Source organism: Oncorhynchus clarkii, chromosome 19, assembly GCF_045791955.1.
Source record: "Oncorhynchus clarkii lewisi isolate Uvic-CL-2024 chromosome 19, UVic_Ocla_1.0, whole genome shotgun sequence".
Taxonomy (NCBI): Eukaryota; Metazoa; Chordata; class Actinopteri; order Salmoniformes; family Salmonidae; genus Oncorhynchus; species Oncorhynchus clarkii.
This window is the reverse complement of record NC_092165.1, coordinates 35,121,161-35,139,923: the sequence shown is the minus strand read 5'-3', so window position 1 is coordinate 35,139,923 and position 18,763 is coordinate 35,121,161. Positions and strand designations below refer to the sequence as shown.

Sequence of the window (18,763 nt, the reverse complement as noted above, 5' to 3'; positions counted from 1 at the left end):
AACATGGTTACCTGCAAGGAAACACGTGCCGTCATCATTGCTTTGCACAAAAAGGGCTTCACAGGCAAGGATATTGCTGCCAGTAAGATTGCACCTAAATCAACCATTTATCGGATCATCAAGAACTTCAAGGAGAGCGGTTCAATTGTTGTGAAGAAGGCTTCAGGGCGCCCAAGAAAGTCCAGCAAGCGCTGGGACCGTCTCCTAAAGTTGATTCAGCTGCGGGATCGGGGCACCACCAGTACAGAGCTTGCTCAGGAATGGCAGCAGGCAGGTGTGAGTGCATCTGCACGCACAGTGAGGCGAAGACTTTTGGAGGATGGCCTGGTGTCAAGAAGGGCAGCAAAAGAAGCCACTTCACTCCAGGAAAAACATCAGGGACAGACTGATATTCTGTAAAAGGTACAAGGTTTGGACTGCTGAGGACTCGGGTAAAGTCATTTTCTCTGATGAATCCCCTTTCTGATTGTTTGGGGCATCAGGAAAAAAAGCTTGTCCGGAGAAGACAAGGTGAGCGCTACCATCAGTCCTGTGTCATGCCAACAGTGAAGCATCCTGAGACCATTCATGTGTGGGGTTGCTTCTCAGCCAAGGGAGTGGGCTCACTCACAATTTTGCCTAAGAACACAGCCATGAATAAAGAATGGTACCATTACATCCTCTGAGAGCAACTTCTCCCAACCATCCAGGAACAGTTTGGTGATGAACAATGCCTTTTCCAGCATGATGGAGCACCTTGCCATAAGGCAAAAGTGATAACTAAGTGGCTCGGGGGAACACAACATCGATATTTTGGGTCCATGGCCAGGAAACTCCCCAGACCTTAATCCCATTGAGAACTTGTGGTCAATCCTCAAGAGGCGGGTGGACAAACAAAAAACAAAAACCCACAAATTCTGACAAACTCCAAGCATTGATTGAATGGGCTGCTGTCAATCAGGATGTGGCCTAGAAGTTAATTGACAGCATGCCAGGGTGGATTGCAGAAGTCTTGAATAAGAAGGGTCAACACTGCAAATATTGACTCTTTGCATCAACATCATGTAATTGTCAATAAAACACTAATGCAATGCTTGTAATTATACTTCAGTATTCCATAGTAACATCTGACAAAAATATCTAAAGACACTGAAGCAGCAAACTTTTTCGAAATTAATATTTGTCATTCTCAAAACTTTTGGCCACGACTGTAGACAGACAGATACAGTAAAGTATGTGTATATTATTGTCAAAAAATATGTGTCGGCTTTGCTGTGCCTTGCTTGACAATGTGATGTGTAGGATGCCCACTTATCAAGTGCTTGTACAGCATGAGAACTTCAAGGTCACTGACTATAGTTATTGAAAAGAGCTCTGTGTTGTCTGTGAAATGCATATGGTTTGAGGTCTGAGAACACAATGTACATGTGACTCATCACTATCTAAATATCTAGCACTACACAACACTGCATGTGTACATTAAAGATTTGGCCTTGAATGCACAGGCGAGAATCCAAGAAAATATTTGGTGCTTTTGCCATATGCCTGTTATCGTGATATACACTACTGTATTCCTTTTTAAATGGAACATGTGGAATCATAACTTCTCTTCCAAAAAGTCTGTAATAATTCATAAGGGGCATTGCCTAGCTCAAACGTTCTTGGAAACCTATTGACATCTGTGCATGATTTATGTGGAAATTTGAGTTATGAAGCATTGCACACATTCTGTATCTCAAATTTGAATTTGGCCTCATGAGAGTTGTAAAAGTTGGCCGAAACACCAAACCCAACACCAAAGCAATGCTAAAAGGAAACTGTTGAAGTTACAGCCCCATAGCATCTGAAGTCCCTGTGATTCTGTATGAGGATAGCTCTGGTTCCCTGTGGTGGCACCTGATAGTTATTTTAGCAGGGGGCCCTGCCTGCATATAGGATGAGGCAGCATTAGCTGGCACTGAAGGTACCTACACTGAACAAAAATATAAACTCAACATGCAACAATTTCAAAGATTGTACTGAGTTACAGTTCACATAAGGAAGTCAGTCAATTGACATACATTCATTAGGCCCTAATCTATGGATTTCACATGACTGGGAATATACATATGTTGGTCACAGATACCTTAAAAAAATCATCTGAAAACCAGTCAGTATCTGGTGTGACTACCACTTGCCTCATGCAGCGCGACACATTTCCTTCACATAGAGTTAATAAGGATGTTGATTGTGGACTGTGGAATGTTGTCCCACACCTCTTCAATGGCTTTGTGAAGTTGCTGGATATTGGCGGGAACTGGAACACACTGTCGACACATCAATCCAGTGCATCCCAAACATGCTCAATGGGTGACATGTCTGGTAAGTATATAGGCCATGTAAGAACTGGGCCATTTTTAGGGCCGTGCATTATCATGCTGAAACGGCGACGGTTGAATGGCACGACAAGGGGCCTCAGGATCTCGTCACAGTATCTCTGTGCATTAAAATTGCCATCGATAAAATGCAATTGTGTTTGTTGTCCGTAGGTTATGCCTGCCCATACCATAACCCAACTGCCACCATTGGGCACTCTGTGCACAACATTGACATCAGCAAACCGCTTGCCCACAGGACACCATTCACGCTGTCTGCCAAAGGCCCACTACAGTTGAAACCGGGATTCATCCGTGAAGAATACACTTCTCCAGCGAGCCAGTGGCCATCGAAGCTGAGCATTTGCCCACTGAAGTCGATTACGACGCCAAACTGCAGTCAGGTCAAGACCCTGGTGAGGACGATGAGCACGCAGATGAGCTTCCCTGAGACGGTTTCATCTGTTGTGCAAACCCACAGCTGTCCGGGTGGCTGGTCTCAGACGATCCCGACAGGTGAAGAAGCCGGATGTTGGAAGTGGATTATGGTAGAGAGGCAGCTTATGGCCGCTTATGTAACAGCTCTGGTGGACATTCCTGCAGTCAACATGCCAAATCCATGCTCCTTCAAAACTGTTGCATTGTGTTGTGTGACAAAACTGCACATTTAAAATGATCATGCTGTTTAAAGATTTACTATGCAGAAATTCCTGTCATATTCTGGTTGCTAAAACTCAAATAGTTTGCCTAATTTTAGTTTATGTGACAAAATAAGCGAGTATAATGTAGAGAATCATTGTACTATCTAAACCAATGTGAAATATATTTTCCATAACCAAAAATATTGTTGTTTCGGCTGCTTGAAGCTGGTGTACAAAACCGAAAGTAAAACATGTAAAAACAAAACTGAAGAACGGGAATCACACTTCTTAGACTTGCTTTCAAGTAGAATGATAGATCTATAACTCACATTTCTAGGTGAATTTGGTCGGGTCGCCCAAAAAGTTACATATTGCCACATTAATCAGCTTTTTGATATGCCACACCTGTCAGGTGGATAGATTATTTTGGCAATGGAGAAATGCTCACTAACAGGGATGTAAACAAATTTGCTCAAAACGTTTTTATAGAAATAAGCTTGTTGTGCATATGGCCGATTTCTGGGATGTTTTATTTCAGCTCATGAAACAACACTACATGTTGCGTTTATCTTTTGGTTCAGTGTTTTAATTACTCAAGAGGAAAGATAATTCAAACGCTTAAAGGCCCAATGCAGCCATTTTTATCTCAATTTCAAATCATTTCTGGGTAAAAAGTAAGTACCTTACTGTAATTGTTTTCAATTAAAATTGTAAAAAAGAAACAAAAATAGCTTCTTAGCAATGAGCAATTTCTCAAGCAAAAGTTTTGTTAGGACTGTCTGAGAGTGGTCTGAGGGGAAAACTAGCTCTTATTGGTAAAGAGGTTAAGAACTCTCTTTCTTCTTGGTCTATCAACTAAATTACCACCTGGTGATTTCTCCAGGTAGGCCAAAACTCCATCCCACCTTAACAGGCTAAAATTGCAGGCGGTCTTTTCAAACAGCTTGTCCACTAAAAGGGCATTACCATAATTTTTACAATTTCCCAGTATTATTCCAACCTCATTGTGTGGAAATATATATAAAAAACAGGAAAATCACATTTTTGATGACACTTGGCAACACTTTTAAATGTACAGTATGTTGAGTAGGAGAGGGGAATTAAATAACTGTCTTTGTGAGACAAAATGATGCAACATTAAAGCAAAAATAAAAATGTTTTTTGCCTTTAGGAAAATAATATGTAATTTTCATGGATTTAGCTACAGAAGCTGCTGTGCTCTTCCTGTCCTGAGGCTTTGTGTGTGATTCGCTCGCTTAGGTTTCTAACCTAACTTTTATATCTTCTTTAGTCCTGCCAGACAACCCTAACCCTTTCATCTCTACTTCTGGCCCTAAACGATATCCACTATCCAGGCTTGGAAGTTATATGGCAGTCTGTCCCTTGAGGACAGACTGCCAGTTGATGGCAGACCTGGGTTCAAATACTATTTGAAATTGTTCCAATATACTTTTAGCATTTGCTCTAGTCTGCCTGGAGTGCCAGGTGGTTGCCATTTTGTGACTATTCTATTGGTTCCATTTATGCCAGGCAATCTCAATAAAGCCCAGATAAAGTATTTGAAATTATTTTTAATAGTATTTGAACCCACGTCTGTTCGAGGGACTTCAGGGACAAAGAGGAGGAACGTGATAAGGAGGAGGCAGTGGTGGAAAAGGTACACATTTCCGCTTGTCTTCACTCACTACAGACAATAATCTGTGTTCTCAACAAATTGAATCCAGCCTTCACTGTCCCTATTTGTGGGAGCATCAGAAAGACACTGGGGCACAAAATCCGCCTTGGAGGCAGTCACATCCATCTTTGGGCAAAGGTGTTAAAGGGTTGTCTCACCATTGAGTGTCGGGATCTTATTTGAGCTGGTGAGCATGTCATGGCCTGTGGCGTCACTCAATTAAGTGTCTTCATTTCTCTCTAAGTGTTATCGCACAGTGTTATTCCCAAAATCACATTATAGTGATTGGAAAGTGGAAACAATATTTTATTGCATTGAAATCTACTCATAAATCAGTCAAGTGAATGACTGGAGGGTGTAAGAGAAAATGAGGCATCTGGGATTGATTTAGGTTGGGTGGTTCACGTCCCCTCTGTGCCTACAGATGTAGGATCTTAATTTGATCACCATGTTGCAGGAGAACTTTTCTGCAATGCAAGAAATTAAACGCTTGTAGTGTATTTGAGGTTTAAAAATGCTTCTAAAGTTTGTATTTTCCACTTTGAAATGTCCGATTTAATGTTCCCTTACAAAAATGTCCATTAATTATAATCCACATAATAATTCACATTTCCTGGTGCTGCAGGATTATCAATCTGAGATGGTGGAGAATTTGAGAGTGGTTTAATTTCCACAGCCCCATACCTCATCTTACCAAACAAAGTAGCAGGGTCAGGCTATTAAAATGACAGATTGTGTCTTTGAGTTTTAGATGGATTTTTAGATGGATGGATGTCATTGCCAGTGGTTGAAAGAGAGAACATTTGAGACATATAGAACAGAGAAAAGTAGTTTAGTTCCACTATCAATAGATGCCTGCAAATGTGAAGTGACACCTATGTTCTGAGCACAACACTAATGAGGAGAGTCATTGTTACAGTACATGCTCCAGGTGCACTCTGGGTACGGTAGTGTTTATCATGTGCTAATAATGTTTGACAAATAACCCTGATGGAAATCTTTATCACTGAAAATACTGAAATGTCAGTTTCAGTAATGGTGGTTATTGTCTTCCCTTTTTTAATAGGCATTGGTAGCACTATGGTGTACCATTTATGTGAAGTGCACCTTTAAATATTGTCAGGAAGTCCCAAGTGGATGCCTGTCCAACAGGAAGCCCTTGAGAATGGACCTCCGTGGAACTGCAGCTCATCTCATTCTGTAAATATCCAGCTGCAGAAATGGCTAACATCACTAAGTAAAAATGTCCACTATGCACGTCGCCTTAGACGAGGGTGTGAGCTAAGGAAATATATTATTTTTTATTATTCCTCCCCAGCCCTCATGCTACTGTATAGCATGCATGTAGCTTGTGTAGATAGGCTAGAGGGGAATGCTGAACAGCAACAGAACACACCAAAAAATATAGAACATTCTATCCTCTTGTTAGAATCTCTGTTGTATGGACTTCCTGTTTTTTTTGTCACTCAGAATTATGTAATGTTGTTTTTAACGCACTAAATTATTTGGCATAAGTCTGACAAGCAGGCAGCTTCACTAACATTCAGATCTGCTTCTGTGAGCCAAGCGAAAAGAGGAAGAGGATGTGTCCTAGTTCCTCTCAAGTTTTTAACCTTCTTCTTGACAGAAGACAGAAGACATTTCTATGTAGAAAGAAACCAATTTCATTTGGCCACATTACCATTTGAGAAACAAGGGAGCCAGCCAGAGCCAGCCATATTGCACGGCACACATTGAAATTTGTTTTTCTAGCATTGTAACACGGCTCTGGTCTTATCTCAGTGACATTTAATTTCACATCAACATTTGATCAACACCGCTGTTGGGCATCAATGGAGGGACTTTAATTTAGATTTGAAAAGCACTGATGCAATGAATCTTGTGTTGACCGCAGTCCAATTTTGATTAATAATCTTTAGATGAGTTCATAACCAAGATCAACTAGTAATTTTGCCATACAGCCTCATTCGGTTATGATCATTACTTAACCATTCCTATAATTGCACTCATTGTCTTCTGGTTAATTTTGACTATTACTCCTTGAGAGCCACTCAAACAATGTGAGAATGGTGTACTGTGACACCATGGTGTGCGAGGAACAACATGCTTGGGATTCATGGCGTACTTTTTAAGAACAGTGTCACTTCAAAGTCATTCACAGCTATAGCTTTGCCATTTGAGGCCAGATGATGGCTTCGTGTTCAGTGACAGACACCCCAAGAAGACCCTATTGTGTAAGCCCACTGGGGGTAGGGGTAGGTGGTGCTAGCAACGCCAGGGTTGTGGGTTCGATTCCCACTGGGGACACATACACTAAAATGTTATGCACTCATTATATTTCTTTGTATAAAAGTGTTTTCTAAATAAAATATTATGTTAGCATTACACAATTTGTAGCCTTATATTTGCATAATGCCCCCTGGTAGACCTGGGAGCTATTCCTATGAGACAGACCATTCAGACTCTAAACAACTAGTGCACGTAATCAATTACTTCCAATATGGTTAACATCAAGAATAAGGTAGAACCTATTGTTTACCTCAATTTCCTCTTTAATCGGCCCAAGTGAATAGGAAGCTCTCCTTCCTTCCTCTAATCATTCCGTGAATGATGTATAAAGTAATTCATTGAGACATACATACATACATACATATGCATGAGCGATTATTATTCCATCTACATACTTCAAAAACCTTGTAAACTACTGACTACAAACACTTGTGTCTGGTAGTGTGATACTGTTCAAAATCAGATAATAATTATCACTGCAGTTGTTTATCTCTCACATGGCTGTCAAACTATACAACAGCAAAATGATGTAGAAATAGAAATGACAGATTGGATGTCAGAAAGTCAGTGTGTTGTAAAGGATGAGAGCCTTGAGGCGGTATTTGGCCTGAAACTTGGAGCTGCCTGCCTGCCTGAGCGGTAATGTAACTTCTGTGTCAGAGAGCTCCTGAGTGCAGCTAATGTCCCTGAAACCCAGACCATCCAACAGCACTAACTGGGGAACTGGAACAGAAAAATACATAGCATCCACAGCAGGGCCATCATCCCCACTAGGACGACCCTGAAGCCCCAGAGCCTTCAGTCTCCTGGTGCTCTTTGTTCCACGTTATCCCATTAGCCAGGCACCGTTCTGAGGATCTGATAGAGGTGAGCTTGGGGTAAGCCACTTATACCCAGTGTGATTGTCCGAAGTGAGAGTGATCAGTGAGAATTCCTGGCTCTGGCTGATATGACCTGTTGGTTTTGAAATGTGATCGGATTCGTTTGAACACCTGCCCAGGACTGCCTGGATATACGTTTAGGGGCTAAAAGGCATTCATTTCATCTGACCCTTTGTGTAAAGGGAGAAGCTCTCCGACAGTAACAGTATCTGACTGAAGTGCCTCTGAGGTATGGCGGAGCAGAGGCCCTTTTGCTACACCAACAAAGGCCCGCACTCTGCCTGTGTCGTTGTGACACTCATCATCATTCATCATGAGTCATTACAGCCGACATTAGCTGTCATGAGGCATGACCCATTGTGTGCTCTGCCTCTGTGACACTATGAACAGCAGCAGGCATGTCAGCGCATGGTGACTACTAGGGCTCTGATGAGCCAGGTGAATATAGGGTCTCTGGGGGACAGCTAAGGGAACATTAGGGTTTGGAGGTGGGGGTGACTATAGCTCTAATATGTTGGGGAAAGGCCCTGTGGGGAACAGGGAACATCGAAGGTTGGATGTGGGGAGTGTGCGGGTGGGGCGAAGGTCATGCTCTGTAGTGGTGGTGTAACTGGCGTTCCATGCTTTGATCTGGTTCAACCCTCCAGGAGACCTTTGCTGTTTTTTGTTACACAGGCCTTGCATTAGACATTACCCACTTGAGAGACTACTTACTGGCCAAACATATCAGACTCTCATCAACATGTTTCCATTAATGGCCACCCCTGTTGAAACCCGACTCCTTGTGTCTCTCTCTGTGGCGTCCTCTAAGGCTCTGTTTGTGTCTACAGTAAGGCTGCATATAGGGTAAATAATGTCAGGGGTTGTCTTTCTCCACACAGATATTGTCATATATTGGAAAAGCTTTCATATCTTTGAGCAGTAGGCTATGAATCTCATTTGATTCATTTGATTAAATAAAGCCTGAGTAGCCCTTTACACTAACAACCTGTATACGAGTTGAAAATGGCAGATTTGGTGACTGATAAGCACCTAAATTGGAATGTAGTGGCTGTACAGTTACATGCTATACGTGACGTTAGACCTCATGGTTTCCGCTTTACAGCTTTGTATGGGATTTGTATGTGCACCTCACATTTCCATATTATAAAACTCATGTAATTTATAGTGTCAACATTTATGATCACTATGTTTGATGTACAGTTACAAGAATTACATAACTTCCTACCCTGGGTTGTTCTGAACAAAAATATCCTGTTTGTCATATTGTGAAGAAAATTTGCAGCGGAACACGCACCTCAATGCCCTCATGAATCCATACTTTGCCTACCAAAATGACTATCTGTTTCTCTGAAGTGACTTACCGTAAGATCATATTTTAAAACTTAGCTAGTCACGTTGGCAGTAAAATCTTTAAAATTATGCCCACCTGACCCAGATTGCGATTAAAGAGGATTCTCCGGTACTATTGCATACTTTTTAGCCAGTAGATCTGAAAGTAGTGCTCACGAGTCAAAAGTGGTCCTCGAAAATTGCGTACTAGATCAAATATGTACAGATATGTGCACCACGTCATTGCTCTCTTTATTTCTGCTGCGTGTTTGCTAGCTGTCACTCAAATGACAAGGGGCTGAAACTCGAATTGCTAGGGGGCTGGCCCACATGGGGAAAATGTAGGTGAAAATGGAGCCGCACAGGTTCCAGAAAACAGTCGCTTTCAAACTAGGGATTTAGTGGTTAGTTGAGGTAAGATAGTAATTCTGCCTAAAGAATACACATGTATGAACTACAAAATGATACATCCAGCCCAAAGCGGGAGGTTTAGAAAATACTTACTAGTCGACAAAGTTCCACAGGATGTCTTTAATAATGGACAGTTTTAGATTGAGTAAACATGTCACGCCCTGACCTTTGAGAGCCGTTTTATTTCTCTATTTGGTTAGGTCAGGGTGTGATGTGAGGTGGGCATTCTATGTTTTGTTTTCTATGTTTCTTTATTTCTGTTTTGGCCAGGTATGGTTCTCAATCAGGGACAGCTGTCTATCTCTGATTGGGAATCATACTTAGGTAGCCCTTTTCCCTCCTTTGGTGTGGGTAGTTGACTTGTGTTTGTGGCACTTAGCCCTCGTAAGCGTCACGGTCGTTTTTGTATTGTTTCTTGTTTTGATGGCATCATTCCAAAATAAAGGATCATGTACGCTCACCACGCTGAGCTTTAGTCTTCCTTCAACGACGGCCGTGTCAAAACAAAAACAGTACTTGTGTGATGGTTGGGATGTAGGGCTGAGTTCCAAACTAACAAATACAAGTGTGCTTGCTTCAGTTCCTTCAAAACCTCTTAAGGATTTGCCCCTTTTTCTCAATTTTCACCTAAAGTGACATTCCCAAATCTAACTGCCTGTAGCTCAGGCCCTGAAGAAAGGATATGCATATTATTGGTACCATTTGAAAGGAAACACTTTGACGTTTATGGAAATGTGAAAGGAATGTAGTAGAATACAACATAATATATCTGGTAAAAGATAATACAAAGGGAAAAAAAAACATTATTTTGTATTTTTTTGTACCATCATCTTTGAAATGCAAGAGAAAGACCATAATGTATTATTCCATCCCAGATGGAATTTAGATTTTGGCCACTAGATGGCATCAGTGAGTGTGAAACGTTTAAGACTGATCCAATGAACCATTGCATTTCTGTTCAAAATGTTGTATCAAGACTTTTCATGTTAAAAATTGTACACTCTCCTCAAACAATATCATGGTATTCTTCCACTGTAATAGCGACTGTAAATTGGACAGTGCAGTAAGATTAACAATCATTTAAGCTTTCTGCCAGTATCTGATATGTCTATGTCCTGGAAAATGTTCTTGTTACTTACAACCTCATGCTAATCGCATAAGCCTATGTTAGCTCAACCGTCCTGTGGAAGGGACACCGATCCCAAAGAATATTTATTAATGGCACAGCTAGGAGACCTCAAAAAAGGACCTTGAGTCAAAAAAGTGGACTGAAATGATTTACTAACTTTGTGCACTTTGGAGAGGTGTGTGGCCACTTGGAGACTCCAGTTAGACCGCTTACTCAAACCCTTGTCATTTTTTTGTCTTATGTTGCACCTACCCCACATTTCCCATGAATATTATTATGTTACTGAATGTATACAGATTATTTTCAGATTTCGTTATCGACAAATGCTGCCAAAAGTACAGTAATTGTAAAATGCACATAAAATCCACAGTGTAATGTTTGGATTCAGCCTTGTGTCAGGTGAACTGTTGTGTCCTCAGTTTTGGTCCGATAATTTCCCCATAATCTCCAAATTGTTCCCTTTCAAATGCTACCATGGTTATGCATATGCTTCTCATATTTCTTCTGTTTGAAACATTTAATTTTGGCCCTATCCATATAGGTCACTTCCCACGAGTGTAAAGGGTTCATTTCATTTAAGTATTTAAGCACTTTTCAGACATCCAGCAGAATATCGTAAAGTACCCGGCCGAGTACACAACTTGTCTCTCTAGTAAAAGCGACTAGTGCCTTCACATACGAGGACGACAGCCCACAGTCTATGCGACAGCCGCCGGTGAACATAGCAACGAAATAAACCAACTTTATCAAATTGCGAATAAATTAACGCTATAACAACATAAGCATGCATAAAAACATACTTACATGCAACAGAAATTATTAATCCAAAAATGGGTTAGAAAACTATGATTCTAATTGTTAAATGTGACTGGTGTTAGCCAGCTAGCTAGTGGACAAGTTAGCTGGTCCTTCTGTATCACCAAATAATAGAGCAGAATCACAGATAATCCGTTATATTGACCAGATACTCTAAATCAAATCAAATCAAATTTTATTGGTCACATACACATACTTATCAGATGTTTATTGCGGGTGTAGCAAAATGCTTGTGCTTAGGAGCTAAGAGCAGAGCTACGAAGTCTGTTGGCGCCATCTTTGAAAACAATGAAAAGAAATGTCTTCGAAAATAGAGGCCAGTCGGGAGGAAGCAAGATCAGGTGGGACCATTCTAGCCAATGAGAGGGCAAATACGCATGTGAACAACAGGCACAATGTAATAATTCCTGAAAACTAAAATTACCTTTTTGTTCTTCATTAAAGGTTAGGCATAATGTCAGTAGTGAGGTTAAGGTTAGGTTTAGAATCATATTTTAAGGAGATCAATTGTAGAAATAAGAGGGGGTTATTACTTTGTGGCTATGGTAACAAGTGACGACAAGGTACAACTTCAATATAAAGTGTTTTTTTCTCAAAGTTGCCGGGATGTTTTGTGTCTTACTTATATCAGTACACTCGTAACAACCTAATCATTGCGAAACTTCCATTGCGAAACTTCTATTCTATTCTATTAGTCATACATAGCAAATTATCCATTCAATTTCTTTTTTACCAAATTTGACACTCTCTCATTGACCTCCACACAAAACCTCCTTGCCAAAAAAACGCCACCTGCTAGAAAATACTAATTTTTGGCCCAGTTATCCCTCTCGCATTGCAGAATCCTATTTTCTCTGCCTCAGCTGAGCGGCTTCCACAGGCAGGAGCACAACTGACCGCTCGGGCTGTCCGCCTAGATAGAATTTCGCCCCCCGCCTAGGCTTCACTGAAAATGAATGGGTAACCCCGTCCACGGCACAGTCTGTCAGCGCCTTTAGAATGAGACATACTGTAACAGATATCACATTGGCTTTAAAAGCATTCATTATATTAATCTGTTTTCCTCTCCACTGGGATTCTATCAGTGGAGACTGCTGAGGGGAGGACGGCCCATAATAATGGCTGGAATGGAGTCAATGGAATGGTATTAAACACATGTAAACCACGTCTTTGATGTGGTTGATACCACTCCATTGACTCCATTCCAGACATTATTATGAGCCCTCCTTCTCTCAGCAGCCTCCACTGGATTCAATGGCGTCAAACTCAATAAAGACACCCTCGTCCACTTACCCTCCTTATGCCCTTGGGGGAATCCCCATCACCATCTTGGAGGGCGGTTCAAATGATTAGCCATGCAAGGGAAGTTTGCAAGGTAAGCCCCTCAGCCCTCGTTTTCAGTCGAATTTGCGAGTGTACAATTATGTTCACTCCGGGCCTGAAACTCCACAGAATTCAATTCGCGATGATTGTTCATCCGCTAAGAAAGGTCAGCCAAAACTTAAAAACAACATCAATGGAGAAGTCAACATACAAGTGTAAGTAAAAACGAATGCAAATAAGTTCAAAATTGTGCTACTAATGCACATGACGGCACAAACGCGTCTCGTAAAAAGTAAATATGTTTTTGTTTTGTTATCTTTTGGAAATTGTAGAAATAAAACATTTTTCTTCTTCAGAAGTTCCAGCTAGGCAGGCTAACGTTAGTTAGCTAATTAATTTGCCAGCTATCATACAGTAGGCTTATATTAATAATGATATATTTAATATAGGTAGACATGCAATCATAATTGACTGTAGTGCATATAAAGCACCCACATGCTACCGCTGGCTGAAAACACAATCATCGCAGGATGAACGAGTGACAAATTTCCAGGCATGGGCGGTCCATTTAAAAATCATTCTTTCCTTCCTCGCCCCTTGCCCTGCAAGTGTATACTCGTCAGACATCAGGATACATCATCAGAAGTGGCCACTTAATTTGATGTGTGTCTTTTAATTGTTTGGTCTGCAGCCTATAAAGGTGGAAGGGACTGGGGATTGAAGCTTGAAGAAAATAGAAAACAATTATTGAACTATTCTCCCATGTCAAAGGCATTTAATATTAAATCAAAAGCTGTCAGATTGTTTATTTCTGCAACGTTCAAGGACTCCAGCCCCTTCATCAACATTCCACTAGTGAAATTACTAAAAAGGTAAATGTAGGCCAGGGATCATCAATTAGATTCAGCCGCAGGCCAATTCGTTCTTGAGCGGTTGGTCCGTGGGCCGGAACACAATTTGAAATAATTTGTAGACTGCAAATTGACCGCAAGAAGCCTAAACAGATACAGTATAATGTTAGCATAAAACATAATGATTTCAAACCTTGCTTACATTTGTACACAGATTTCTTAAATAAAAATCACTTGGAGCTGATTTCCTGCTGTTTTTACAGTTTGTATGTCCAACAATGAAACAAAAAAAATATTTTATTTAAAACTTGGGGTCTAAATAAAACCACCAATGAATGGGCCAAATTCGGCCCGCGGGCCGTCAGTTGGGTAACCGTTATGTTGGCATTTTACCACGAATTCCGACATGGCCACAAAGGATAATAGCAGAGTTTCTAAACCGAGGGGCAACATCGCAAAACTTCCGGAAAGCTTGTGAAACAGACCAAACAGACCAGGCCGGGGATTGGTGTTTGAGATGTCAATAAGAGAAGTGAATAGTTAGTTATTCCTTAGTTGTACATGTTCACGAAATCTAAAGAACAGCCTACATTCGAGTCAATGTCTTAAGTAGCTGAACATTTTATTACTCCAATCTCGTAAAAGTGACAAACTGTTAGGTTTTAATTTTCGTCTAAAACGACTTTATATCGAAGGAATTACTTTGATTTGACGGCCTGCACACGCGCAGTCAGGCGCGAGACAAACGTTATAAGCGATGACGTTTCCTGCGCTTGAGTTTAGCTTGCCAACGTCGCCATGGCATTGCCTACAAGAGTGATCGGGGATTTCTATTGGATAATCAGTTTATTCCTATCTTCATATTGCCTACAAGTGTGTTTGGGGATTTCTTTTGGATAATCCGTTTATTCCTATCTTCATACTGTACTGTCTTTGATAATAGGCGACACCTGTGATTCCAGGTATTAGCAGACAGTTAATGTCCTACTCGTTAGGGGCGATGTAAAATAAACGGCGCTGACGCGTAAATTGAGTTGCATAGCAGACATTCCATTGAAAAACCAACCAGCCTCAGCGGAAAGAGGGGCTGGCACCGCGTCCAAAAACAGCACGAACCCCGTTAGCATTACCCTAAAGAAATGGAAAACCGACATGCTGCAAACACATTAACCAGCTCGCTTGCTCAATCAGGCTCTTATTCCAAACCCCCACCACACCACACCGCCAGACCAGCAGCATGGACAGACATGTTTATGCAGCTACAAGTTATGTAGCTCTACTTTGACTGTAGAAATGAAAACAGCGTGAAAGCCACATCATTCACTTTTGAAATAGGAATAACTTCATAGTATGTAGGTTACAGCTACACAATAATAATCTATTCATCATTATTATTAGCCAGACTAACATTATTAGGCATATTGTATAATAGGTTAACTAGCAGCCTAATAGAGCAAACATTGCCCATTGCTATTATTATCAACTCATTTTAATGACTTCTATATGATGCATTTTAGACTAGACTATACATGTGATTTTGATATGATAGCCATGCATAGCCAAAGTGGAACATCTTTGTACAATGGACATGTGTTTAGTTTGAACTTTTATGCAGAGCATAAGCCGTATTCGTTATGGTAAAACAGTGTAAATAGAATACAAACCTTCACAGACTCCGACTTCATACTGCGTGATGGATCCACCGTTCAGCGGCGGTCTGATCACGCACCGGAGCCCCCGGTCACAAGTCCCGTACAGACCGTAGACACCACCGCAGCTCTCGTTTTTCTGTTTGGCGCAGACGGAGCAGCAGCCGCAGATACCGAGCACCACGGCGCCAGAGCAATGCTTTGGCTCCTCGCATTTAGATTCATCACACGGCAGACATAAAAGAGCCCGGTTGCTCTTCCAAATCATGGAAATTAAAATGCATCTCGTTATAAAGTACATCCTGGCAGAGGCCATGGGAGAAAAAAATATATATATATATCCACAACCCGCCCGCGAACCCACAAATCACCAGTCCAGCGAGGTAGAAAATACCAGCTAAGCTATGCAATGCGAAGAACACCACAGTTCTTCTAAAAGGCTCAACGTTCCGGTAAACAGTCTAGATTTGTGCTGTATGTTGTTATACGTTCCGTTAGATAAACTTTTGTCCTGGTTCTTGTAAACCAGGAAAGAAAACGATCCGTTAAAATGCGCATGAAACGGCAATTACCCCACACTGTATATAGAGTGCATGGTTTCTGTGTTCCGCGCTGTAGTCGTGAGTTTCAGTTTGTTTTAGAAATTGAAACTTTCTTCACTGTTCTTATGTCTCATTGCCTCAGAGTCACTCCTTCTCGCTCTCAGAAAGCAAGGGAATTCTTCCTGTTCAGCTCGTCTGTAACTGCAACAGAACGGCTCTATAATATATGTTCCCTCGCGTAGAAGCGCAATCCTCTGGTCACCTTCCTATCCGAGATTCGCTTTACTAGCCTAATTGAAATAAACTGTTTCTTGCTATCGCATATTCAGTGTGTGTGTGTGTCTCTCTCTCTCTCTCTCTCTCTCTCTCATGTTTATCATCATCCAGTGCAACTCTCCGCCTGCTGCTGCGCCCCCTGTTCAATCAGACCCTCACGGTGACCTCATAACGGAACCACTCCCATCGTGCATTACTTTGCTCCATTGGATCGTTCATTCCAGATATGGAACGCAGAGCAAATGTTGGCACACAAAGCGCGCAGAGGGTCGTCACTAGTTACCACAGCCACAAACCACGCCTATTTATATATATCTATATATATATATATATATATATATATATAAAACATTTTTTTACAATTGATCTTCTTAAAATCTGTCTTTAAACCTAACACTAACCTTATACACTGATCTAAAACACACTGCTAACTGTATGCCTAACCATAACCATAAATCAATACCAAAACGCACATTTTTGTTTTCATGAATTACTACGATATAGTCTAGTACATTTTGACTTTGTGGCTTTGGTAACTAGTGACAACCCGCGCAGAGAGAGTCAGTGATACGCGGGCTGGGAATGTAGTTTAGATGCAGGGCAGGTGTAGAATGTATGGCCTCGGAAACACTGCAGTTTACACTGTAAATCAGTCTTGCTTCGCATGGGAAGAAAAGATGTTGGACCAAGAGAGACCGCATGGAAGAGAAGATGTTGGACCAGGAGAGACTAGATGGTGAATATATATCTGGGTATTAGGGCACTGTAACTATACATAACAAGTCGGCACTGACATCTAGTCTAAAGTAGTGGACTAGCCTATCAACTATAGTCCGTTTTGGCAAGGCAATGACATGCTTATTACAACTATGTAATAATAGCTGTGCCTAGTCATTTCATATTCATAATGTATATTCATAATGTTCATAATGTTCTATTCATAATGTAAGCTATTCATAATAACTAAATGTGTAACTTAACTAACTAAATGTGTAACTTAACTAGGTTATAAGACATTATAAAAGGTTAGTAATACGTTTAGAACACAATGTTAATTATAACTGATATGCCAAACGCAAAAATTCATCTTGAAATACAGAACTAAATCTTGCTTGCATATTTATCCAAATATAGGCTATCCAATAGTTTTTCTATTCTCAACATCAATCAATGAAAAGGCACAGGTGTGTTAGATTCTATTATAAATGCCTATTGAGATGAATTGATAGGGTAATTGTAATAAACTTTAGGGGATGTGGAAAATTAAAAAGTAAAGACTAATTAGCTATGGAGACAGATCAGTGTATAGCAATGTCATTTTTATTAATAACATGGTTGATAGGCACAATTCACATTATAAAGGCTCAAAGTCATTATTCTGTTAAGGTCTAGGGATGAGTTGGGTTGATTCCCCTGCACTTTAAATTGACATGGCAAGGTCGCGTGCATGTGGTCGTTTATTGTTTAACCATTAGGCTTAGGATAATGATGGAATGATGAATGTCTTCTCTAATTATCATTATATACAAAATTAAGTAATTAGAACATGATTTGTTGGAAGACAAAATCGTCAGATTCACTTTGGTCATTGTGTGGTAAAGAAGAAAGCATTTTGTGTTAGCCAGCCACTGTGCACGTTGACGTGTATTAGTATGAATCTTGTACTGGAGGCATCACTGAGCGATTTACACTTAATGGGCCAGCTGCAAAGTCAAAATTAGCTATGTCTCGTAAAAAGTGAGCTTTTAAGTCTAAATGTTAGAGTAGGGTTAGGCATAAAATTAGCAGTGGGGTTAAGGTTAGTGTTAAGGTTAGTTTTAAAAATAAGATTTTATGCCTTTGTGGCTGTGCCAGCAAGTGACTATCCTGCAGAGATGCCTCCAGTACACGAGTCATCCTAATAAATGCCAATCTGCTACCACTGACTGAATCGTCATTTGAGCTGAAATCTATCTGCATTGTGTTGTATAGGATCCAAATTGTGCTGTGCATGGAGTCAATACTAGGCCCCCAAACCTCTTTTGTCAGCATTATTGTCCTTTAGTTGCTTTGTCTAACACAATGATTTAGTGTGCAGTCAAGCTGAGGTGTTTTTAGCAGAACTATGCCACTGGGCACAGACGTCAATTCAACATCTATTCCATGTTGGTTCAACGTCATTTTGGGGAGATTGCTTTGTGTTAAAAAAGCATCTTTGAATTCACAACCAACAAAGCCAGAAGAACCCAACTTTTAAAGCCTGCATCATCAATGCTTGTAGTTTAAAAACGTCTATCCCAGCCCCAAGGCCTTTTGAGGTCAGACATTCCCAGACTACTTATCTACTGATCTTGTCTTGATCTGTTACCTGTGACTTGAGGGAAAAAGTGGTAGAATGGAGTCATTATGGAGCCTTGGGGATTCAATTGTATTTGACCATGTATGAGCTGGACATCTATATCCCTGGAGGGCAGTCAGAGTGGACCTCAGCATTGATGGAGTGAAGGACCTTTTTTTATGGATCAATAAACCACAATCTTTTTTTTGCTCATTTTCAATCCTATTTCTTTCTTTCCTACCCTCCAAAAACTCTCAGATGTCCATGGTTCTGTGGATGGTTGGGCTGAAACCAAATC

The 18,763-nt window shown here is 40.7% G+C and overlaps 1 protein-coding gene across 2 annotated transcripts in view; it reads right to left on the bottom strand.

Annotated features, from left to right (window-relative positions):
* LOC139375090 (cysteine rich transmembrane BMP regulator 1 (chordin-like)) overlaps positions 1-16,293 on the bottom strand; it is a 130,032-nt gene extending 113,739 nt beyond the window's left edge. The window contains exon 1 of one of the 2 annotated variants that reach the window (XM_071116528.1): positions 15,346-16,293. In XM_071116528.1, the coding sequence (XP_070972629.1) occupies positions 15,346-15,646 (301 nt within the window). In that variant the 5' untranslated portion in view covers positions 15,647-16,293. The remainder of the gene's footprint in view (positions 1-15,345) is intronic. The other variant, XM_071116527.1, reaches the window with a different exon arrangement.
* Between the last annotated feature and the right edge of the window lie 2,470 nt (positions 16,294-18,763).